General features: G+C 38.5%; 1 protein-coding gene across 2 annotated transcripts in view; it reads right to left on the bottom strand.

The window, feature by feature from the left end:
* nbeab (neurobeachin b) overlaps positions 1–23,177 on the bottom strand; it is a 215,970-nt gene extending 192,793 nt beyond the window's left edge. For both annotated transcript variants that reach the window (XM_086262085.1, XM_086262086.1), the window contains exon 1: positions 22,573–23,177. In XM_086262085.1, the coding sequence (XP_086118211.1) occupies positions 22,573–22,845 (273 nt within the window). In that variant the 5' untranslated portion in view covers positions 22,846–23,177. The remainder of the gene's footprint in view (positions 1–22,572) is intronic.
* Positions 23,178–25,707: the final 2,530 nt, after the last annotated feature.

Here is a 25,707-nt window from a genome sequence, read left to right as displayed (position 1 = left end):
GTCCGTGTCATATTCAAAACATGAGCTGGAATCAAGTGGGAACAGTAATTTGCCAGCTAATTTGTTTTGGCAAAGTTTACACAAAGACAAAAGCTTGTACCATTCAAAAGCAGCCACCAGTATTTCCCACTCATTTCCCAGCATCTTTTAGTCCTGTAATGAAACTGTGTTTAAATAATCTTAGTTTACATATATACTGCTAACCATACTGTGAGCTATGTCAGACAGGTTTTAAAAACTACCAATAAGAAGACCATTACGGATTAAGCTACCATATATTTCAGTTTTGAGCGTGTAATTGTAAATCAATGAAAAAGCATCAGCTCTACATAAATCCCAGTTTTCATTTCTTGACAGTAGGTTTTAGTGTGGGTACAGAATTAATTAATTAATTAATTAATTAAATCCACAAATACTGTGAATACTTTTTGGAGTGCTAAACAACCAAATACTGTAGGAATGACTGCAAATTTAAGATGGAAATCATGTGGAATTATTAGATCCTGTCAGAATTTATGGCCATTTATAAATTCAAGATGGACTGGGGTGTGGTAAAACAGCCTGGGTCTAGACAGACAGAGGAGCCAGATGGCTGTGAAACAGCAGAGTCACACTACAGTGCCAACAGTGGAGTTTGCCCACAGTGTGAAGCCCTTCACTTAATCCCCAGAAAGCACAGCAATTACCTCCAGAAATGGAGGAGAAAAAGCAAATGAATTCAGCTATAATTATATTATGGGGAAAAGAACACTAATTAACCAACCAAAAACTAGCTTTGCTCTAGCTACACTGCTGCCAGCCGAAAACAGATGCAACTTATTTTTGCTTTTACATGTTTCAGAAACAGCACTATGGAGAGATTGAAAGGTCTTAAGTGTGGTTGTGGATTTCAAGTCATTTAGTTCGTCTCATTAGTTTTAAAAAATATACAGGCTACTCTTGTAGAGAAAATCAAAATCAGAACACTCTCCAGGGATGACAGCATTGATGATTCAATTTAATATTGTGTTTGATATGGATAAAACAGGTGGCAAATGCCTATTTTACCCATGTTCATTGAATTTTTTACATAATCACCCATTTTAATTGGATAAAGGACTAAGATTATGCAGGGCTATGGCTGCTTTGACTGACAAGTTGATGCTGACACAGACAGCTGTAGCCAGTGGCTGCCTGCTAGCTGTCACCTAATCTAATTTGAGCCACTGCATTGGAGCGCTTGACCATGTTTAGGTCTTGGTAGCTTTTTTTAAATTCTGGCACAAAATATCTCCAGCTTAATTGTACTAATAAACCACTCAAGAACACTGTGTTCTGGTTTGAATGAATCTAATTTTAGGGTTTACATGCTATTTAGACGTAATTAGCAGGTACCTAGGCCTGGGAACTGCACTTGCGATAGCAAATTTTAAGACTCCTCTTCTCTGTGTCAAGATGAACTTACTGAACATGTCTCCATGCAATCTTTCAGATAAACCACATGTTGATTTATGAGTTATCTTTTATCACACAGTGTTCTGATGACATTCTGTGACCATGGCAGTTAGGTAACTCATCTCTATAAATATTCTCTTGCTTAAAAAAACATGCAGACTGCTGTTTTAGTGTCTGTACTGTTGTTTTAACCCTTTTGCAAAGGTAAATAAACCTCAGAGACAACCTGGTCATGTGCACCTTAAGTTGTTTCATATTTTTTAACACACTCATACAGGGTATAAATTGAGCATGCAGCTTCCATAAATATGCGAAAGAAATAGGGTCAAGACTGGCTACAAAAAACAAAATGCTAAAATCAAATCTTCAAAGAAAGACTTGATCAGTCATCATTAGTTGGTGATGTCACGGTGTAGATATGAATCTTTTGTTCGTATCTGGTTTTAAAGGGGAAAAAATGGTTTTAGCTGGAGCCAAAAGAAATTCACCTGCAATGTAATACAGCAATTTTTAAACAAGTTTTGTACTTTTCCTTCTTGGACATCTTTATTTATCAAATGGACAGTATTAACAAGATAAAATAAGATAAGATAACCTTTATTAGTCCTACACGTGGGAAATTTGTTTTGTTACAGCAGAAAGTGGACAGCACATAGTTACATAGCAAAAATTAGAAAACACTGGAATAGAATAAGATACTGTACACAACTGTACACAATAGAATAGAATAGAATAAAATAATATATATACACAATAGAATAAAATAGAATACAAATGCTACATACAACTGAGTAAAATACACTTTTGTCAGAAAAAGAGTATTGCACTCAGTGTTTGCAATAATAATCCATAAAGTTGTGTTAAATAGGGTGAAAAGAGTCATTGCTTTGCTATACATGGCCTGTCTTAGAGATGCACCAGCTTAGATGCATATTCACTCACCAAAGCTCAAAACTGAGCCAAGAAAAGAGTTTTCTTAGTAGGAGCTGTTGCTGTGGTGGTTTTATAGCGCACAGAAATCACTCGTCAATCTAAACATACACCCAGTACTCTCTCCCCAAGGATTTTACTGCTGAAAAATTCCAAATTGATGTCAGGAACTAGTATGTCAGCTGGTATGTTTTTTTTCCCAGTGTGCTCTTTCCTGTATAGCATTCTACCAGTTTAGGTCAACAAAGTGACAAAAATCCCCAATTTCTTTTTTTTTTTTTTTTTGGGGGGGGGGGGGCGTTCAATGGACAAAATGTCTGCATGCTTGATATCATTATTAAAAAAAACACTAAAAACATAACAAGTGCCTTGAAGGGCCTTTGACATTTGCGCATTTGGACTGAGTTGTTAAACAGAAGCCAATAACTTAAGACAAAAAAGGAAGAAAGAGGAGAGGTTTGGGCAGCCAAGAAACATGGGCACTCAGGCACCACACACACTAATCTGCAGGTGCCCCGAGCGAGGCTTGGCCATGCTCTTTGCCACACGGCAATCACACGGCTCAGTGCAGAAACACAGGCACACACCGTCCGCAACACCACTGAAGGAGGACCTGGAAGCACCAGCTGCCCTCTGAACGAGAACGAGTGTACTGACAGAGGCCAACTGTCTCTCTCCCCCCCCCCCCCCCCCCAGAGTGTCATTCTGGAGCCTTCAAGCACAGCGAGGTTAGAGGAGCTGAAATGACACTGTTAAAAGCAATGGTTTGATTCAATCACCGGCCACCGATTTCATCCCTAATCCGGTTTCTCACGTAATCCAGTTTTTGTGCGGTGAGTGTAAATGTCAAGTAGCTTAGGCTAACCTTGTTAAACAGTGACTGCTGTCATGATGATGTCACAGCGCTGGCTTTTAAACTCGCCAACTTTTTTGGTTTGTTTGTTTTGTTGTTTTCGAATAGGAACCTCTGTTATAGAAAAAACTGCTGCTCCTCTAATGGCCACTTTACCTGACTCCATAAGTGAGTCGGTCCAATGTTAAAATGCCCAACTTCACAGCATAAGAACGAGCTTTAATATGCTTTTACAAAAAGAGGATAGTCTAACCCTTCATAACAATCAATTATTAATTCTTTTTTGTGTTTATTTATTGTATTTTAATATGTATCTCGTCTGGTGTTATACTGGTAATTCTTAAAGCTCTCAAAAAACATTTACAGCAGCCAGGGATCAAACCAGCAGCCTTCCAATAATCAGCTCTGTCTCCTGAGCTACAATCACCCCAACTCACCGTATTTATTTTTAATAAATAATACATCTTGAAATCTGTGGTGTGTTAGTGACTGCAAGTATTTTATGAATCTATTACTTTGCATTAATTAGTGTACATGTGTGTATATTGCACCTTTACACTTTATGAATGTAGCTTGCCAACCAGTTTAGCATTAGCTGATCATTTAGCACACCACAATCTTCTCTAAATATGATCACTTTAGGTTCCAAAACAACAACATGTCAGCAGGCAAAAAACTAATGCTGACACTTCAAACTGTCACATAGCAAACCAACACATGATGTCATGGTGGGTATGCCCATCTTTTAAATACCCTTATGGTCACTGTTAACGGCATTTTCAAACAAAATATAACAACGTTGCTACTATAATATAGTAACTTTCTGTCAGTGAAAGAATGAGGTTACGATACATAATTTAATTGTAAGCCTGGTGTGACAGATGACAAAGTAACAAAGGACACCGAGGTCCAGCTATGCACAGTGAAGTGATATATCCTGCCTAAAGGAAAAAAAACACAGCCATATGACAGCAAAGTAAAAACAGCCTGCTCCATCTGGAATTCAAAAGGACATTTGAATAAACATCTTTCATACTTTGCACAAAACAGTTGAACTATTTTGTTCATTTCAATAATAAATAAAATATGCAAGTATTCCGCAGAATAGCTACAAGCTTTGTTAACGTTTAACGATTAATGATGTTGTGTTGCAGTATTTGTTTTAACGAAAACCTAAATATCCTTACAGGATTTTCAGCTCTAAGCATATATCACTGCATTAATGCAGCAAATGGGTTTGCATTTAAATCACACTGATGTAGCTGTGTGGCTTGAGGGGGATCATGGCCGGTTGATTAAATCCACAGAGATACATTTTCTCCTCTTCTACTTACTTTATCCTTCTGTAACTTTTAGACTGGTGCTTTCTTATTCACCTGCCATGCTGAGCATGACCCCACGTTTAACAGGTCACATACCCTCGGTCTCATAAAGTATCGACATGAACACTGGTCTGAACTTTAAACATGCTTGACCGCTGTAGGTGTAGCAAAATCATTCCTACTCACTGAATGAAATGACAGCTGTCAAAAGGAATGAATAAACAAGATTTCATAACTTAACGGCAGCTGGAAATTCACAAACCTGTGCAGTATCTGCACCTGAGGTGTCAACATGTATTTAGCTTGTGCAGAATGTGAACAAGCAGTGCGGATTTCAGATTCACATGTTAGCTTACACACAATGACATAGTGCAATGCACAAAACAGTCAGCTGTTAATAACTGTTATTACTGCTGTGAGATTTTTGATGGTACACTTTACCAGTGTCTCTTCTGAAGGATTGTTTGTAGTAAGAAACCTTGGAACTTTGTTTTTGTAGTTGAGATAAAAATGTCTTGAATATTAAAAATATGCTTTTGCATATATTCAGGGTTATTTGTTTCCCAAGAATACAGCACCACTTATAAAATTATTCCACGTCTCTCTCCTTATATCGGTAGATGTCCATATTTAAAGGATTCTGACTGGGATCAAGCCAAAAGTTTTGAGCAGGACATCACTTATAATTAGAATAGTCATTTTTTTAAATGCACCTTGTTATGCAATTTAGTCTTGGGATATTTTCTTTTCTTTTATTATTTATATAGGAAACAAAGATTGACTATCAAGATTGAATTTGACTTTTTTAAAGCATGCCAGATACAATATATTTGAAAACATTAAACCTCACAGGAAAAAAATGGTAAATGGCCTGTATTTATATAGCGCCTTACTAGTCCCTAAGGACCCCAAAGCGCTTTACACATCCAGTCATCCAGTCAAGGAAAGTAAACTTGACAGTCCAAGTGACTTCAGTAGCAGAGCTTCAAAAAACTGAAAGTAAATGATTTTAAGATGGAAGCTGTGAAGTCATATTTATATATATTTATTTGGGGAATACTCTTTAGAGCTTTTAATTCACTAGTTCAGATGATTTCCTTGGCTGAAAGATTCCCTTCCAGGCTAATTTTAGATGTGTGTGCATATAGTGTTTATGTCTAGCATGGCACTTTAGGTTAAGGACGGGTTTCAGACAGAGTCAGGGCCAAACAGTCCATTGAGCTCTGTGGATTCTCTAAATGAGACTCCGAGATGTTGCTCGGTATGGACCGGCTGCCAAAAGAGCAGATGTCACAGTGTTTCACAAATATTTCCTCACAGTGACTGAAAATGAACATTTTGGCTCAATGACCAAGCCAGTAAATTAAAAGCTGCACCTTTTAAAATATCCTGTACAGGACAAAAACGCTGAGAAAGAATCCAGAGGAGAAGCAGATGTGCCTACACCTAAAATAAGACAGCCAAGACAGACAGACAACAAAAAAAATATAGTCACATGATATTTTATACAAGCAACCATGACTCATCATGGCCACCACACCTACCTTTTAAAAACTTATCATTACTCAGGTAAGGTAGATATATGCCACAGGAATCAAATTTTCCAATCATCAGGCTACTTACTCTCTCATCTTTCTACTGGATCCACCAAAATAATTTATAAAGTAGTAATTTTTATAAACCTTTATGCTTCAACATTTCTGAGAAGACGCAGTCTAACAAGCAAGACACTGAAACTAAACAAGCTGTAGACTTTAATGATCTATAGATGACAACTTGTGTCCCTGTACCTTGAGTAGCCCACTTTTAAAACTTGATATTCCTATTGTTTGAAAACTCTACATGAAAAATTGCTCACCTCTCATTTCTCTATATTTTACTTCCAATCAGCAAGACTTTCTTGTATTAGCTGTAGTTTTCGAGGCACTTTTTTGTCTTCAAGCCACTTAACACTGACCTATGACTCATTCGAGCTGTAGCAAAGCACCCAACTCAAGGGATGAACCAGTGCTTTATCTGCACGTAAAAGAAAAAATAGCAATTAACCAAATTGTTTTTTTGGGTACTTTGTTACTAGTTGCCTGTCATAAAAACATAACACATTTTGGCAGGCATGAAATAGTATTTTCGCACCAACAAATTGGTTCCCAAAGAGCTATTAGGCAAAAACCTAGTATATGTCACAGCACGGTGTGTAGTGTGTACTTAAAACTTTGGAGGAAACTAGACAGGTGGAGGAAAAAATAAGTTCCAGGACTAAAAAACGAAGACGAACAATATCTCACCGTCATGTCCTTAAGAAAGGGGGGGGGGGGGGGGGAATCCCGCAAATTTTGCAAAATAAGGGGTAGCTCAAGACTTTTGCACAGTACCATATTACCATATGTGGTACTAAAACAAAAAGCCTGGTCAGCAGAGACATGGGATCTCTGAAGGTGTGGGAGCTTTCAGAATGCTAGAAACTTGAGGTACAGCTTTGTTAGATTTAGCAGTGTAAACTTACTTTAAAGCCTCAAGGACATTTCTGGGCCGGTGGTGGCTCGATAATTTGCTCACACTCTTAAAAAGGTAAGACAGATAAAACTGTTCCAGAGAATTGGCTATGACTCCACTGCAGCCAGAAAGCAGGCAGAATGAGCTGGCCAACTGTGATTGCGGGTCACTGGTCGATAGGCACTTGGGGAGATCATGCACATAAATAGGTTTCACTGAAGTCAATCATACTGATGTTCTTTGAGCCCGTCTGAAACATATCAAGTGTAAACACAGTTTGGTTTATGATGGCATCATAGAGACCTTCTTTAACGAGGAAAATAATAGGAAATAGGAAAATATTAGAATATAAACTGCAGATGCAGAGCTGCACAGCTCTGGACTGGAAATGTTAACAACGACCACTGCAAGACGGTAGCCATATGAAGAGCTCTCTGTTGTTAGCCACGAAGCACAACTTGGAACAATCACTGTACAAGTGTGGATTGTGAACACATTGCTGTTATAAGATGCAAGTGCAGCAGCAACATGGATTTAGCTCAGCTGTCCTCCTGTGCCCTGAAGTAGCATCGTGGCTGTCCTGAACTTCTGCTCACCTCACTACCCACCCCCCCCACCCCCCACCCCCATCTACTACCCCCCCCCCCCCCCCCCATCTACTACCCCCCCCTGTGGTGAAAGAGCGCTTTCCCCAAGGTTAGTCCAAGGCTGAGTCCTGCGTCAGCCACGGCTGTCGTTTTACCAGAGAAGGAAGAAAGAAAGAAAGAAAAAAAACAAAACACTTACACTGCTGTGACCAAACCCAAAGCTGTAAAACAAGTTGTAAAGAAACATAATAGTCTCTACACTAAAAGTACAATTAGATGCATTTAATATTATAACATTTAATGTGCATAAATTTATACATTATGCCTGTAAAACTATAATCACAATTTATGTCACACTGTGCAAGCGCCTGCCAAACACAATTGCCGGTTTTCATTCTTGTGATTCCAGTTGGACAAACTGTCAGGACACCTAGTGAAAGCAATTTTGGCCTTGGCAGGACTGGAAAAAAAGCTTCTTCAGGTTTGTAATGACATACTGTGATACCAATAAAATAAATAGTACACCGTGATTCTCTCCAGGAAGTTGGAGCCACATATTTAAACTGTGCAGACAAGGTTGTCAGCACAATAACCACCACATTGTGCTTTCCAGGAAAAAATATGCCACATGCAAACGTTACTGCTGAGATATAGAGCCTCTTTCTTCAGCAGGGATTTGTATCTTCTTTTTAAGACAAATAGCTGCCGTCTGGTTCACTTGAAATATCATTAAAAACTAGATTTCAAGTGCACTGGATTAGATGTACATTATCCAATAAGTATCTTCTCCCACTTTTAAGGAGAGCTGTCCATTTAAAGAGAAATTAAAATAATTCATCAAATATTCTGTCTAGTTTGATAAGGATCCCAAAAAGCCTCAGAATCAGTGGGAAATGTGTTTGGGGGGTATTTTAGAAAATATGCTGTTTAAATATTTGACTTTGTTTAATTATTATATTTTTATTAAATACTCTGAGATTTTTGTCACATGAAGAAAGTGCTTGAAGTGTGTGTGTGTGTGTGTGTGTGTGTGTGTGTGTGTGTGTGTGTGTGTGTGTGTGTGTGTGTGTGTGTGTTAAACAAGTAAGCTGTGCGGACTTACTGCCCAAAGCAAGGAAATAATAGATGAACAACTTCCAGATTAATCAAAGCATGTAATCAGTCAGAAATCAGTCAGAATCACAATGTCTGGATTCAGTAATCTCCCCAGCGTTTTATCACTACTAACACACTGTATTCATAACACACTGTCCCAAGCCATGTTCCATATAGGGCATCCAATTCCATGCTGAATCATCTTCCACCAAATGCTATGGCAGTAATCCATCTCTGCTTGAGACTTGGGAGCAACAGGGAGGCACTCCAACCAGATGTTCCTTTCAAAGCAGTCCTGCTTTCGCAACTAATAGCATTAGCCCAAGACACATATTCAGCGTCTAGCCTTTGCTTGAAATTGGGATTGAGCACCCCTATAGATACAACATACTGAGCTGAATCCCCGAAGCTACATAGAAAATAAGTATGTAGCAAGAACAAACATATAACACAATAAAATCAGATCAACAGCACTAACTCGCTGTTTATTTTTAAAGCACTGTCTACTAGGCATCTTGTGCTTAAAGCTCAACTGCATTCAATAGTTTTGAACAGTGAGTATTAAAACAGGCTCAAAAAGCCATATACAATGTACCATACACCATCGGATGTTTACTTCCAGATAAGAGAAGACAAATACTGATCTGCCTGGAATTGGAAAATAAATACGCTCTGAATTGATGAACTCTAAAGGAGTAGCAAAGCTGCCATTTCCAATCCATTCAGTTAAACAAGTGAAGTAGAACATCACATGTAGTCGTCCATTAGCCTCTCATGAATTTATACATGAGCAACGCTTTTGTGCTGAGGAAATCTGACGTTAAATGGCATTTGAATTAAAACTAAAGCACCAAAGTTATGTTTCATTAGAGGTATACCTAAACATTCAATAACAAATGATGAGATACCATCAAAATCAGGAAGTTAATGAAACAAACCAGAGGGAAGAAATCAAGCCAACAGCAGACAATGTCCAAGTTACTAATCATAAAATGATCCAGTTAAAATGTGGCAAGGAGGATAATAAGCCATAAAAACGAATGGTGTCTACATTCATTATGCTGATCCCTTTGTATTAATTGTAATCCAAACCCCTAACTCTCACTAAGCCCTCCATTATTTCTCCCTTACTTCAGCCACATTAAATCAGTGTGTGATCTATTACACAGTCTTTCATGCTTCAATATCAGCAGGAAATGGAAACATCCCAGCTGTACTGGAGCAATAAATATAAACATCTAGGAGATTGATTACACTAACCTTTATCAAAAAGTAAAGCTTTCATGGAACTGCCGGAAAAAAAAAATCAAGCGAAAAGGATGTACATGGGAGCCTGGCTACACATGTTTATGGTGAAACACTGCAGGGTACACTGACAGCGCTTCAAAACCAATGGAATGAAGTGTAAATGAAAGAGAAGCATCCTGGCAACAATGCCGGCTTTGTCAGGCATAATGCAAAAATCTGTATTCACAACACACATCATTAACTGCCTAGTGGCTCATGTGCAACTGAAAATTATAAATATGTCACTTCTCCGTAACACGGACCTCATGCCTTATGCTACATCAATACAGTGAGCAAAGCTCTCTTGTACGTTTTCTGTCACTAGCAGAGATTTAAAAAAAAAGAAAAAAGAAAAAAAAGAAAATCCTCACATTTTCTACAGGGACGCTGCTGCTGAATGACAGTGAACATGTGTTGAAGCACCTTTTTGTTGATGCATAATACTAAGAAAAACGCAGCACAAAGTACACACATGTCTACCCTTTCATTCACTGCCTCCGGAAAAAATAACAAAGGAAAAAGTATATAGATTCTGAAACATTTTCCACTCATTCATCTTTTTAACCATTTATCCAATTTTAGGGTAGCAGAGGGGCTGGAGTCAATCCCAGCTGTCACTGGTCAAGAGACAACAATACACCCTGGGTAGTTCGCCAGCATATCAGCAGCCAAACACAAACACAATTCCCCCTCACATCCACACCTACAGACAACGTCACCAGATGATCTAGTACTCATGCCTTTGGACTGTGAGAGGAAACCCATGCAGGCACATGAAGTACAACGCCAGACAGAAAGACCTCAGGCACATCTGAACCTTGAAGTCATATTGCTGTGAGACATACAAGAAAATACCCCGTTAAAATCAAAGCACAAATCAGTCCATCACAGATATATCAGTATTGGCAATAGCGATGTCTGATATTCACCACTACAAAAATGTATTTTTTTAAAGATATTTGGGGTCCTTTCAAGATGGTATTACTGTACCACACCATATATCAGTGGTGCTGCTTTGGGTCATTATGCAAATATACTGTTTATAAAGTTGGGAAACCTGCAGTCAGTTGAGACTGAGGAAGTCACTTGGATGAATGACGAAACATTTCTCTCACGAAAAACGTTACGTCCAGATGAGCAGAATCAATTTTCTGGGACTGTATCACATACTTCATCCATTCCCCCTCAATGCTACCTCAACTGTCTGCAGCACATGTAACGGAGTATGCATCACAGTTGGCCTGTGATGTCAAGAAACTTTAAACAGCCTGTCACATGCCCTTTAATATATTTGTTAGGGTTCATGACTTATATACATGTACGGATATTTTCTTGACAGTAAACTGGATCAATTGGAGTGTTTGGTGAGTTTGTTTTCAAAAGATTTAATAGTGAAAACAAACTACAGAAAACCAACTATTTTATTCATTCATATATTCAGGTACATTCAGCCAAGTAATCTTTGCTTTTGCTGCATCTGCACTGCGATGTGAACGCATTGCTTTGCTATAGCGCTGTCACTGAGCTGCAGCAAGCAATATGACTTTGCATGTTTGCCTAATCAGAGATGCAGCTCATCTCCATAGAAATGAGCATGTGCATGTAGGATCTTGTGCCCTGTTTTGGGGGGAGACAATGCATTAATACGTAGGCTGGAATTTAGTTAACTGACTCAACTAACTCCACCTGGGAGTAGTTATATTGCTGCTACATACGATAACCCAACATATTTATCCCTGACATAATAAACAGGTGAGAATGGGCCACTAACAGACCACAGATGAGTAATACGTTGCTATGCCACATGTTACAGCCCAGATCATGTTGTATTGTTAGCAGCTGTAGATGTTTACCTATACCATTCAAAAAATGCTAATCTTGAAACATTAAATGAGATGCAATTTATTCATTATTATTGTATGTGTACAGAGACTAATCCCCAAGGAGAGAGTGAACATATCATGGTTTGAACAGGCTTTCTTGTAATATTCCCCTTCAGAGGTTGGAGAAGGATGAGTGATGCCAAATTGGATCAAACATCCATGCAATGTCCTTTCAATGTCAAAGTGAATTATCATCACAGCACAACCACATGTCCTTTGATAGAAAACTCGAGATGTGCTCTTCGAAATACTTTTATGTGACTCAACCAAGAGAAAAAAACAAGAAAAAGAAGATTTGAAATCTAAATAAGATGCTGCCTTGTTGGTGGAAGGGCCTGTCTGCTTCATCAGCATCTTGTTTTAAATCACTATTAAAGACTTTATGATATCATCAGGCTTTCTTGTAAATGTTTTTCAAACTTTTTTATGTATATTCATTTTGCTTATTTTGTTCTGTCGATTTTTAATTTTTAGGTTTTTTGGGGGTTTTTTGGTTCTTAACTATGGAGTTGCATTGCATTTTCCACTTGAGTCTTGCATGGACCATTTACATTAAAATTATTAATGTTATTAGTATTATTGGAAATTCTTAAATACACAAATAAATGATACAAATACATACAAAAGAAACACATAATATTGTTTAGAAAACTGCAGGAAAATCCTTTTAATATAAACTTAAAACAAGCTTCATTCTAATGTCCCCTGACCACACAAATTCACAATAGAGCCTCAGTTTATTGGCTGCACATATGCTCACGTGGGTGTTAATAAACTCTGGAGTTAGCAGTAGAGAAGAAAATAGTACTCAGGCGAATGTATCAAGCTTTCAACCTTTCAGTGCATTTCTAACATATCAATAAAATCTTCCAAACTTGAGTCTGACTAGTCCTGCTTTTGGAGTTTATGCTGATTCCAACAGGTGCATTGACCAGGCTCTAATTTGTAGGTCATACTGTGAAGCACAACTTGATTCTCTGCAAAGTAGTTTGACAGCACAATAAAACCACAAAGGGTCTATACCCAGCGGCATTCCCACTGTTGTCAAAGCTGCTTTACATGTTACTGTTGGTCAAAAAATTGATTTCTTAACACGTATCAGCTCTGAATAGCTGAAGCAGTACATTAGCTTTTCTCACTCTTCTCCCCAACAGTGCGTTTAGGAGACTGTCCTCCTGAAATCAAATCGATAAGTCATCTCTGCAGTTATGTTTTAAAATCTGGCCGTGTGAGAAACTGAATGTAAAATATGTACCAATGATGTCACTTGCAGATGGTTTGCAAGCCAGAGAATCTGGAAAAATTGAGCTTTATAGCATGCATAAACACCATGTAAAGGGGTGAACAGTAACTTCCACAAGAACAGTTTTGGTTGTTCAAGATGACAGCGCGAAAGCCATTTGAAAATGCAGAATATGGACAAAAGTATTGTGCCACACAATCTATTAAACGTGTTGTCCTTGGGGATTATTAAAGTATTCTGATTTAGTCCCACTGGCACGGAGGTGTTAAAATCAACCACATAGTTTGGGTCGTTTTAAAGAGCACACTGAATTTAACCACAGTACTGTAATATGATGCCACCATTGCAACAAGTCAGATTGTAAAATTTCTTCCATCCTAGAAATTCTATGATCAACTGTAAGTGGTATTATTGGAAAGTGGAAGTCAGCTATGAAGTGGCAGACACTGTAATGTTACAGAGCAGAGTGACTGAGTGCTGAGGTGCATAGTGCATAAAAGTCACCAATGCTCTGAATTCCAAACCTCCTTTGGCATTATCATGAGCACAAAAACTGTGCATGGAGCAGCTCGGCATTGGTTTCCATGGCTGAGAAGCTGCTGTAGGTGCAATGTGTAGGTGGCCCAGTACTTTTGTCCATATAGTGTAGCTTGGATTTACGTGTATTGTGTAAGTAAGTAACGTTTAAAAATGTACCTTATCATGATATAGGATTATTATTATTATTATTATTATTATTATTATTATTATTATTATTATCTTATTGTATTAAAATAAATTTTATTATGATTAACAATATTTTAATCATAGTCCAGAATTTTAAAACTTTAATGTCCCTGAATTTCTAATTTTAATATGCAATTTAATAAAAATATGATAAATCAGGACCACAAGTAGAGCAGGGCGATATGACCAAAAATATTTATCACAATATACAAATAAATTTGCGAAAATTTGCGATAATGATATAACTGACGGTATAATTGACACCAGACAAAATACTTTACAACTCCACAACTTTATTAGTGCAAAAAAACCATCAATGTATTTTCACTTAAACAAGCAGCTGTTTTTTTATGTGCATTAAAGTTATATAAAAATTTAACAGTGCAAATGCAAATTCCTTGCTGAAAGTTTAACCAAAAGGCATTTCCAGTGGAAATTGGCCGCCATATCCTCAGCATAACCACATAAAATTGTTTCGAGATCAGTAAACACAACCAGAATTCACACATAAGGCACACGGGATTATAAGAGGCACTGTCGATTTTCAGAAAAATCAAAGGATTGATTTTAAGTGTGCCATATTTTCCAAACAACACGGTAATAACGTCGCCGCCATGCTTTTTCCGCCATGCCCGTTTTACCCATATTCTATCGCAATATTTCATTTTCTTATCTCTGCCCAACATTATACCATGAACGGTATGATATGGCCCAGCCCTAACCACAAGGATACTTGACAACCTGCAGAGACCTCCTGAAAATTAGATACAACAGTGGAGCTGTGCCTCAATAGCAAAAACGCTGAATACTTTCCTTAGCTTTGTTCTTGGTTGAGGACAAGAAAATGCATATCAGCATTCTGGCTGAATCAGTCAACAGTTCAGGTAAATTACTTTTAAATAAACAGCTTTGAACAGAATAAGAATTTCTATTTTTCCTTAGATCCTAAGAAGATTATCATGGAGTAGATCAGAGGAGACTGCTGTTGGCAGAAATTGGATGGCTTAGTAGAGAATAAACTTTAGAAGGGAAAGACAATTTTAGCATACTGTAGTCCCCTCTAATACACGTGGTTCAAAGTGGAAAATAAGAAAAGGCTGAGTGAAGAATTCATAAAGGTAAACACTGCTATTCCTAATGAATGTTAAATCTCTCATTATAAAGAGCATGAAGCCTACTGCTTTTGTCCCAGGTACATTAACAGCATTAATGCAATGCCTAATTGAGCCACGTAGGTAAATTATCTTTCATTACACTGCTCTACACAGAAGTCAGTGCACCACACAGCTACAGAAGAGCATTAGCAAAACATGTTTCAGATAAACGCTACATTTAGAGTCTCTTGTTATGACATTTAACACAGCAACGGCCACATCACAATCAAAACAATTAAATGTGTTCCTGTTCTGTGTAATGCCATTAAATTGAGAATGCGTGTATCTCATCTCTTGTCGTATTAAATAGTTATTCCGTATATGCATGCAGTGAGTCTGCACAAAAGACATAGAAGAGTCATGAAGCCAATATAATTTTTAAAAGAACAAAAAACAACTATCTGTAGAACTGCACAAGGGCCCAGAGGTCATATTGATCCAAGATTGATCAAAGTGTGAAACTGACTCAACAGCAGCAGAGGGACACTTACAGTGTAGGCCAATAATAACTGAAAGCTGCTTAGACCACATACAAGTCTCAGCACTTGTCTTTCATCCATTATCAATTTTCATATATATTGAATGTCTCTTGATGGCAAGTGAGCTTTATTTTAAATTGTCTGATTCCCTGTTTTTTTGTTTGTGTGTTTACTTGGTTGCTTACATGTTGGTTTTAAATTATAACATTTCCAGTTTCTCCCGCCTTCACAGAACAGAAGGAGACTGAAAGTCTTCCTTTTTTGTTTTTGCTGTGATTTACATATTGTAAAAAGTGTCCACCTTTCGTTTTTTACTTCCGTGACATTGAAACAAAGTAAAATATGCCTTTTTTTTTTTTTACAGTGAAAATCAACAATCGGTATAAGAGAAGAAACAAAGATAATTTGCAGAACAGAACCAGAATCTACCAAGGTCTCAATAACCAGAGAAAACTTGGGCCAAGTATACCTTTACCACTGCACCAGTAATATCATGTTTGGTTTTAAAGTATACTTTAAAACAGCTAGGCAGCACGGTGGTTAGCACTGTTGCCGCACAGCAAGAAGTTCCTGAGTTCAATTCCAACATCAGGCCGGGGTCTTTCTGTGTGGAGTTTGCATGTTCTCCCCGTGTTTGCGTGGGTTCCCTCCGGGTACTCCGGCTTCCTCCCACCGTCCAAAGACATGCAGCTTGTGGGGATAGGTTAATTGGAAAAATCCAAATTGCCATTAGGTGTGAATGTGCGACTGAATGTGAGTGCGAATGGTTGTCTGTCCCTGTGTGTTGGCCCTGCGACAGACTGGCAACCTGTCCAGGGTGTACCCCGCCTCTCGCCCTATGACAGCTGGGATCAGCTCCAGCGCCCCCCGCGACCCTGAAAAGGAGAAGTGGAAGCGAATGGATGGATGGTTTTAAAGTGCAGATCGCAGATTGATGAGCACCACTGCCCCCTCTCAAAGCTGAACACCTTTGGAGTCTTTGGAATTAAGAGATCTTATTATACTGACACAACTAATATACAGCAATGCACAAAAGACAAGCTATCCCAAGGTAAAAATCGCAGGGTTCAAGCTCGCCTTTGTTACACCATTTAATTCCTACGGAATTACATCAACCTTGAAGGCAGAACTCCACAACCTGTTTTCTACTACATTATCTTAATTACAGCTTTCATTTGAGGCTGGCTATACATGAAAGATTAATGACATCTCTCTTTAATTAGGTCTGATAAGGGATGGTGGCACAAAACAGTACCATCTCAGTGTTTTGCTCATTCAATTACTCTATTGCACAAACAAGATTTTGTTTTAGGGTCATGTGGGGGGAAAGCTATTTAACTCTTATTCAATTAACTTGTTAACATATATAGTGAAACAATGCTCAAAGAACGTGTCAGACTGGTGCTGCTCCAAGCTGTTCGATCAATCACTTAGATGAAATATACAGAACATTCTCATTATGCTCTGTATATTTCATTACATTTGTGGGGCTTAAGCCTATCTAAAAGTTCAGCTGGCAGAGAGCAAAAACACTCTGAATGGATGATCGGTACATCACCCTGGCCACTGCTGCCCACACCTACAAATATTAGATATTTAAAGTATTCATTACGGCTAAATGTTTGGACTGTGGACAGAACAGCTATAAGTAACCAATTAGGGCTCCTACAAGAGGTTTTCGCACATACAGTACAGCCCTGAACTTGGATCTGTATGATAGAATGCAGAAGTCTGAGTGTCTGGATCAGACATGAAATGGTCTTTAACTTGCCAGCTCCCTATTACAATGTCTGGAGAATTCACTGTGAGTAAGTATATACCATGTGCCCTGCCTCCTGGATCAGACACGAAGTATTTCCAGTAGTGAAACTGTGACATCATGTGAGAAAGATCAACTTCAAACAATGTCGCTCCATGATTCTCCTAAAACTGCCATACGCTTTGCCTTTTATTGTAAGGTACATTCATGCCTTGTAACTCTATCACAGATGGGACACCGGTTGCCCTCGGCTTAGCCACGACACACAGTCGTGTGAAAAAGACAGTTTTCACAGGACTCTAGGCAATTCTGTTAAAAATTAGGTGCACTGCTTCCAGAGGAATTAAGAGGATTGGAAGAAGCCAGGGGCTGCTAATCAAATGCACTTGATTAACTGATCATCAGCAAATGTAACCACCTCTATAAAAATCAGTTCGCTGGTCTGGAGAAGTCAGGTGTGTTAACACAATCTTCCCATGAGTGGACATCACAGCAAATTCATTCCAAGGTCAGACTGTGAAAGGCTCAGAGAAACAGCAAAAAACCCAAGCACATGATCTGAGACTCTAAAAGCCTCAGTTAACATGTTAAATGCTGAAGTTCATGACAGTACAATTATAAATTCTGTGGCAAGACTTTAAGAGAGCTGTCACACTGATAAACGCATGGCTAGATTCATGCAATAAGACAAAGACACTTGGTTTGAGGCCAAAAGAAATGGGGACTAATCTTCTAACATCAATCAGAAGTCACTCAAAGTTAATCAAGGTAATCGATTGAAACTAACACCATCTTGTGTTGTGTTGTTCATGATACTAAATACAAAACTACTTCTGACTGTACTAAAGAAGCATTTCAGCTCAGCTAAGCATTTAGCAGACCAAAAACTTTAATCTTACAAGTGGGTTTTCGAACTCTTAGACAAGCCCCCGTTTGTCACAATCCAATTCAACGTATGTGACAAAAAGAAGGAGATGACACATAGTTGTAAGATGCTGTTAAATAGTTAAATTAACTAAAAAATGGAACCAAAGACTACTATCAGTTGTTGTCAGCACATCAGTGTCCAGGCAATGTCTGAGTGCGCTTTCAGCTGGCTGACAGAGGGAGAGGAGAGGACAAGAAAAAGAGGCCCTCAAAAAATTCTGGATGGGCTGATTGATGGAACCCTGAGTCCTGAGGCTCATGTGTGCTGCATGCTAAATTGGGTCACCTTAACCCACCAATTACCTAGAAGAGAAACACAGGTTGTATGGAAAACAGCCGAACCCTTCGGTCGTCACACTCTGGCCAGGTACAAAAAGTGCTTCATTCCCACAAAAAGGAAAAGCCCAAAATTCTAGATAGCAATTACTTCACTCTGTAAACAATTTAGTAACACAGAAACTTCATTTTGAGGAGACAAGCTGCACTACACAACTGCAGTGTTTACCCCTTGTTGACTGCTGTCGACAATCAGTGAACACATCACAAAGAAAACCAGTTTTAAAATTACAAATACCAATTTAGTGCAGACAAATGTTTAAGCTCCAGAGCCTTCTGGTGCAAAGCACTCGTTGTTTAAGTATGTCAACTCTCCAGTTTCTTCACCTTTATTCAGTATGGCAGCATCTTGACTAATTTGGCTTTCACTATAAATTAAAGATAAAACAAAGATGGTTCTCATTCAGTGAAACTGAGCTCTAGAGTATTTTGTTATCTGAAATAATCAATCAACCATAGGCCAATATGCATCACTGCACTTGTCATAAGGATAATTCTAGCAGCATTTGCAAATAAGCTCATGAAAATAACTCATTTGTATGTTGACCGTGTAATCAACAAAACATCAAGGGTATAAACTCACTTGCCAATTAATTAGGTACACCAATTCAGCTGTTCATAATCCAAATATCTTATCAGCCAAACACGTAGTAGCAATTCAATGCATTTAGACATATGGATATGATCAAATCATGCTGAATTTCATGTTGAGCATCACAATGGTTTACAGAGAATGGTCCAGAAAAGATAAAAAACACTGGTTAATATTAGAGGTCAGAATCACAGATGGCCATACTGCTTTGAGCTGATAAGAAGGCAATAGTAACTCAAAGGTTTACAGAAGAGAACCTCTGAACACACAGTTTAATTCAATTAAATTGAACATCAAACCTTGAAGCAGATGGGCTACATCACCAAAACACCACAGCGGGTGCCACTCCTGTCAGCTAAGAACAGGAAACAGGTTATAATACACTGTGGCTCACCAACATTGGACAACAGAAGATTGGAAAAATGCTGCCTGATCTTATGAGCCTGCTGCAACATTGAGATTAAAGACATATGTTTAATGGTATAAGGGGGGTTTTATTAACAATTCTGGACCCCTTAGTACCAACTGAGCATTGTTTAAATACCACAGGCACCCTGAGTGTCACTGACAATTTCCATCCTTTCATGAACACAGTGTCTCCTGGTGCCTGCTTCACAGCGAATTAAGGCAGTTTTATAGGCAGAAGGGGGTCCAACCCTGTATATAATAAACTGGCTGGCGAGTGTACAAAAAGCTTGCCTTCAATTTCTCTTTTAAGAATGTTAGTGCCATTTCTACCTAAGCTGGCAAGACAGTCAAGACAAGTCATACTCGCGAGGACTAAGTAACAGACCTTAGTGTGGCCTTAAGGGAACACTGTACAGGCAAGATTTTTCTAGAAATTTATTATTAAACTCCTATTTTTGACAACTAATGTAAGATTTCACAACCCTTTTATAGACCACTGGCCAACAAGGTGAGGCATTAATAAATTATTTTACGCATCACCACCCTACGTTAGCAGTTTCTTTTTCTTTAAAAAATGTGGTTCCGACCAAATAAAATTAGCATCTACACAAATTTGTTTACCTGTGACAGCAGCATCAATACTATAGAATCATACTAAATCAGTTCTTCCATCTTGCCTCCTTGCTCCTTTAATACATCCCGTGGTAACGAGAATCCTTTATCAACATGTCAGTGTTCCAGTCCACAAGTACTCTGTAGTCATTACTACATTACATCAATACTTTGTAGACAAATCCATTTTCAACCTGCCCTTCATTTTGAGCTTAACTACACACAGTTACTGCAATCACATGAACACAATCTGTCCATAAACAGATACATAAACACCTGCCAAAGCACTCAGCTGCTGAGTTAGTTCCCATGACAGTATCTCCATGACACACACACACACACACACACACACACACACACACACATTCACAAGGTGAAAACAATAGCAGCCTCTCTATCATGGAGCGGAATGAGCATGAGCAAGTAAGCCTTGTGATAACTCTGACCTGACATGACAGTGTCATCTTTTGGTGTTAATATCAACCAGTTATTGGCACTACATGGGAAGCCATGGTGTCAGGGTCATGATAATTATGTGCTTGGAAGCCTGTATCCATAGGTCAAGGTATCTTGTTTGAGTACCAATGTTCAACGTATGATCCATTAGAGCATACCTGACTTTCTTCAATCAGAGAATCGTTAAATTATTTATTCTTGGTGCTAATTATTAACTTGGAGAAACTCATCAGAGAGACAGGTTCCAAAAAATGGTCATAAACTGCACATCTGGAGTAGAAAACAGAATAAAATGTTTACATGACAGATGTTCGAGCTGGTATCCTTAAACCACAATTTTCTGAACAGTTTCCTTAGAGAATGAGAAAAACATTAATATTTTATTACTCTACAGCTGGATCCCGTGAGGCAAACTTAAGGATTCCTCAGAATGCCCAAATACTGTACACTCAAAAAAAAAACAAAAAAAAAACCCAGCCTGATCTTGTAAGGATAAATATAAATGTTTTCACCATTTTCCCTGACTAGTGAGAGCCATACACACTTTTTGGATATATAAACAGGGAGACAGAATAACAATTACGGTCTAAGTTTATGTCTTTTTTGTGTGTTTGCAGGGACATTATTTTGTTTGCGCTATAAAAAAAAAAAAATCAAGCAGGATCAAACTGACTGATACCCAAAATGCCTAACCAGAGCAGACCACGAATTACCCCAGTTAATTAAATTCATCATTCAAAACAAATTGAGAACAGATGAGGCTGGAAAATGATTTGATAAAAATGCATCTTACTGTACATTACAAATAACTGAAACTAAATGAGCACAGGGAGAAAGGGGAAGCTGTGACATTAACACTTTGTATTCAGTAGGTCAAGAGAATAAACCAAGAGGCTGCAGTGTTATTCCTTGTCTGGTGTGCACATTTCCTGTGAAAAAAGCGCTGCAAAGTGTGAGGGGGCAAGGTGTCAGCGACTCCAGCTATTGCAGTACTTCTCTCATGCCTGAACATGCCAAAGGCTACAATTTGTCCTGCTCCACAAAGTGGATCTCTGTTGTGCCAGAACAGGTCGTAATTAATCTCTAGTGTGCTAACAAGGAGAGGCAAACTTCTGCAAACAGGCTGTGCAGTACTCCTGCAGATGGTCAAAGCAAAAAGGTATTAACTGCCTACACAGTCTATTTATACACCAGGACAGCAAACTGGTTTCACTTGGTTAGCCTGGTCATATATGGGTTCAAATTCTCAAACACATTGTGCTGAAATCATTCATTCTTACTTTTTTAGAAGCAGCAGTGAAACAAAATGTTCTACAGGTAACAGTAAATGTATATGGGCAGAGGGTGGTGACTATCATACTACCACAAGATACCACATTTTAATTAAGTGCAGAATCTATATCTTTAACACGCTGCTGGGGAGCTACACTGATCACATCACAAAGCAGGGCTATAGTAAGTCTGGGCTCCGTGAGAATAGCTCCCCTGCAGTTGCCAGGTCTATCCCTGAAATTTTCCCACACTTAGAAGAAGCAATTGCCTTCCTGCATGGGCTCATATTTTACTTTAACATGAATACCACTTGACATTGCCCTTTAAATCCCAGCAAGTGATGCACTTCACCTGCAATGACTCTGCTTGATTTGCAGGAAAACACAAGGGAAGCTGGGACTTTGTGGGACTTCTTAGAAAACTTGAGCTATGGCTTTGTGTTCTTACCTCCACCTCCTCCTTCCTTATCTGTATGTGTACATGTGTGACTTTTAACTGTTCACTGCTGTATACTCTCCCATATCCTGGGGCAGCTGCTCATATTAATGCTGTAAATAATGTAATTATTATTTCCCCCCGCTCGATGTAAAAAATAAATAAATAAATAAATATTATTTTGTTACATGCACGTTATATTCTATTAGTTGCCACTGAACACCAGTGATGATTTGGGGTTTGTGCAGTAATGTCCAGTCACAAAGTGATAGGTAAAATGTTTGCTTACCAGATTCAGCACCGTTTCAACAATATCCCGGTTGCTAACCTCTCCAGCCTGGATCAGTCCGGTAAGAACGGCAAATTTCATCTTGATATTCCGGATAGGAACCGATGGATTCATAATCCCAGCCGGGAGGACCACTGAACCTGATCCGGACATCATCACAGTCTCACCGGCCGCAGCGGAGACTGCAGCCGCGTGTTGCCCGTGACCTGGAGGAGGTTGTCGGTCCGAGAGCGACAGCGAGCCCGGCATTGTCACCGGTCTACCGCTTGTCATTTCCAGCCAAAGCGGGAGCTTTTCAGGAGCTGTTACGCTTTATCTCTGCAATATACTTAATCACTGTTCTGGAGCATCACAAAAAAAAAATGAAATAAACACTCGAGAAAAAAAACAAAAAAAGCAAAACACCAAAAAAGAAATCACTCTCTTTCAGTGAAATCCACTCTGGGGAGTTTTGGTCAGTAGGTCCTGTGTGAAATCGGTGCCGGGCAGTTTACCGAGCTGACAGACCTGCGATGAACACACAAAGCTGTGTGTGATTGTGCCGCTCTCAGGATGTGCGCTGTTCAGTGGCTGTGCTGCCGTTACCGCCATGTTGCCGCCCCCTACCTGTCGTCTCGGTCACTACGCCTGCGTTGTCTGAGATACCGGAGACGTGTCGCTTCGCCGCGTTCTCCGCGGCGTGGGCTGGAACAGCCAAGACCGGCTGGCTTCAATAACTTTAGACAGACACTTAATGTAGACAGAAAAAATAGACCGTGTTATCCTGATGGGTAATGAATTTCAACAGGTTTCTCATTTCCTTAAGTCAAAATTAGATTTTACCGGTGAAGGTTAGAGATTTATCTATTTTTTATTAGAGATGCTAATTTAGTAACTTAGGTATGAGAAAAGTTGTCATTGGAAAATAGAAAACAATTATATGTAAAATAAAGTAAAATAATATGAAATCAACACTGAGTAAAATAGAAATGGACGGGATAAAAAGAAAAGAAAACCACATGTGGTGGAAATATTCGCATTAAAAGCAGAGCCAGAGCCGAACATTACAGATGACTTCCATTGTTGGTGCACCAAACTGTATTTACTGTATTCAGTGATGAGTTGGTACACCTGAATATAATACCTGACCAATGATATTATGCGCATATACCAGCTTGCTAAAGATACCTGTACTCCTATCAAAAACGAGAATTACCAAATAACTCACTGTTGCTTTTATTTACATATTCGTGAAAGGTTAATCAGCACTGCACATGTACACTTGTAAATGTCTGTATTGTAGCTGACAATTATTATTATCTTTCTCACAAAAATGTATGGTCGTTTCGTTATAGAGCGCCAGGTGTGGCATAGTTCATGAAGGACAAATGTGACCTTGGATAGTCTTTTATGCAAGGCAATATAAATTTAATTACATTAGGATGAATACTAATACTGAGACAGGGTTTCTCTTAACTTTCCTACTGAATTAGGGAGCAGTCGTCTTGTGGACACACAATCGAATGGACAGTGTAATTATACTATGCAGCATTTCTGCCACTCCCCCCCACCTTAAATGTTTTATGAGACAATTAAGAGGGCTGACTTCTCCAATATCTTTTACATGCCCTTATTTCTCACAGAGCAATGACTAAAAGATACACTGTTAGGGCATTTTCCACTTATTTGTTTTTTTTATAAAAGAAAGAAAAATGAATAGATGGATAGATGTAATCCCATACATATAGATACATTTTAGAGAACGTTTCTGTGCACAAACATCTGTTTTGTTTGTTTGTTTTTAAAAAAAGATAATAATCAAAAAATCAGTTTCCAGCATTTATATAAAACAGGCTGGCACTGACAGCTTGGGACAATCCTGTCAATCTTCCTTTCTGACAGTCGGAAGCTGAGCGTGCCTTTCAAGAGCTCATTAAACAGATCTGTGTCAGCATGGCTTCAAAAGAGTCGTGTCAGTTTTTACTGCTGTGCCTATCATGACTACCATTGTGTAATTTTGATGTATTTTGTGATAAACCACCGCAAAATGATCCACATTGTAATATTTGCCAGTTCACCTGCGAATGAAATGTAGAAGTTTGTTGAATGACATTGTTTTTACTCACGTTTCTCGCGTTCTATTTTTCTCTTGCTATATCTTCGCATAGTGGCTTAGTTTGTAGAATGCATTGTATAAGGCATACATATATTCTATTTTATTTTTTCTAATGTTTTGTCTCTGCATATCAACGGGTCACTGAATCAATGTAACTGAGACACAAACACTGCTAGTGTTGAACTGAGATCAGTGAAGGAGGCTTGGTCTACACACACCAACGGCATGTACATAAATGGCATACAAAAACCTAGACTGCCATCAAAAATGTATTATATATGTATGGTGATATGTTCTCAACGTGCTAAAATAAATAAATGTACCGATGGCAAGATCATTAAGAGGAAAAATAAAAGCTGCCACTGTAAAAATCATTGATAAAGATCATCAATCTGCAAATAGAGGAGCCATCTAGTGGCAGAAACTGACCGTTTTCCTAGTTTAACCAAAGTTACCATATATGTCTTGATGTATTCTCAATCATTCAGGTAAGTAAATCTCCAAAAGTTGATTCTGTTCATCTGGACATAGCGGTTTCAGTGGGAGAAACGTTTCGTCACTCATCCAAGTTACTTCTTCAGTCTCAGCTGACTGCAGGTTTCCCCAATCTTATAAACAGTACATTTGCAAGTTACCATATAGTTACCATGTAGTTTGGAAGAAAAAAGCCAGAGAATAATAAAACAGTCTTTATTAGCTTTTTCAACCACTATTGAGGTGGCATTAGAAAAGCAATCAATTTCAGATAAGCCATCCTCTGTGCACTATTTCGAGTCACATGAGTTTTGTAAAAAGCCAGCAGAGGTCCCTCTCATTCCAAATCAGAGTGAAGTGTATTTTCTTGCTCGGTGTATGAACTTTTGTATTTAAAAATATTTAAGTATTTTTAAATGAGAATTTCTGACACCTCTTAAACGTCTGTAACAAGTTCTTAGCTTCTTTTGAGGATTAATCGAGTTCACATACTCCCAAAAATACTGTTTAAATTTTTACTTATTTTTAGAATCAGATAATACAATTAGGAATCAGCACACAAAGCA

Source organism: Aulonocara sp. 'chitande type north' Nkhata Bay, linkage group LG14, assembly GCF_057382095.1.
Source record: "Aulonocara sp. 'chitande type north' Nkhata Bay isolate Kocher_YH1m ecotype deep benthic linkage group LG14, A_spYH_male_GT1.1, whole genome shotgun sequence".
In the NCBI taxonomy this organism is placed as follows: domain Eukaryota; kingdom Metazoa; phylum Chordata; class Actinopteri; order Cichliformes; family Cichlidae; genus Aulonocara; species Aulonocara sp. 'chitande type north' Nkhata Bay.
Note: the sequence above shows the minus strand (reverse complement) of the source record. Positions and strands in the feature narration are given on the sequence as shown.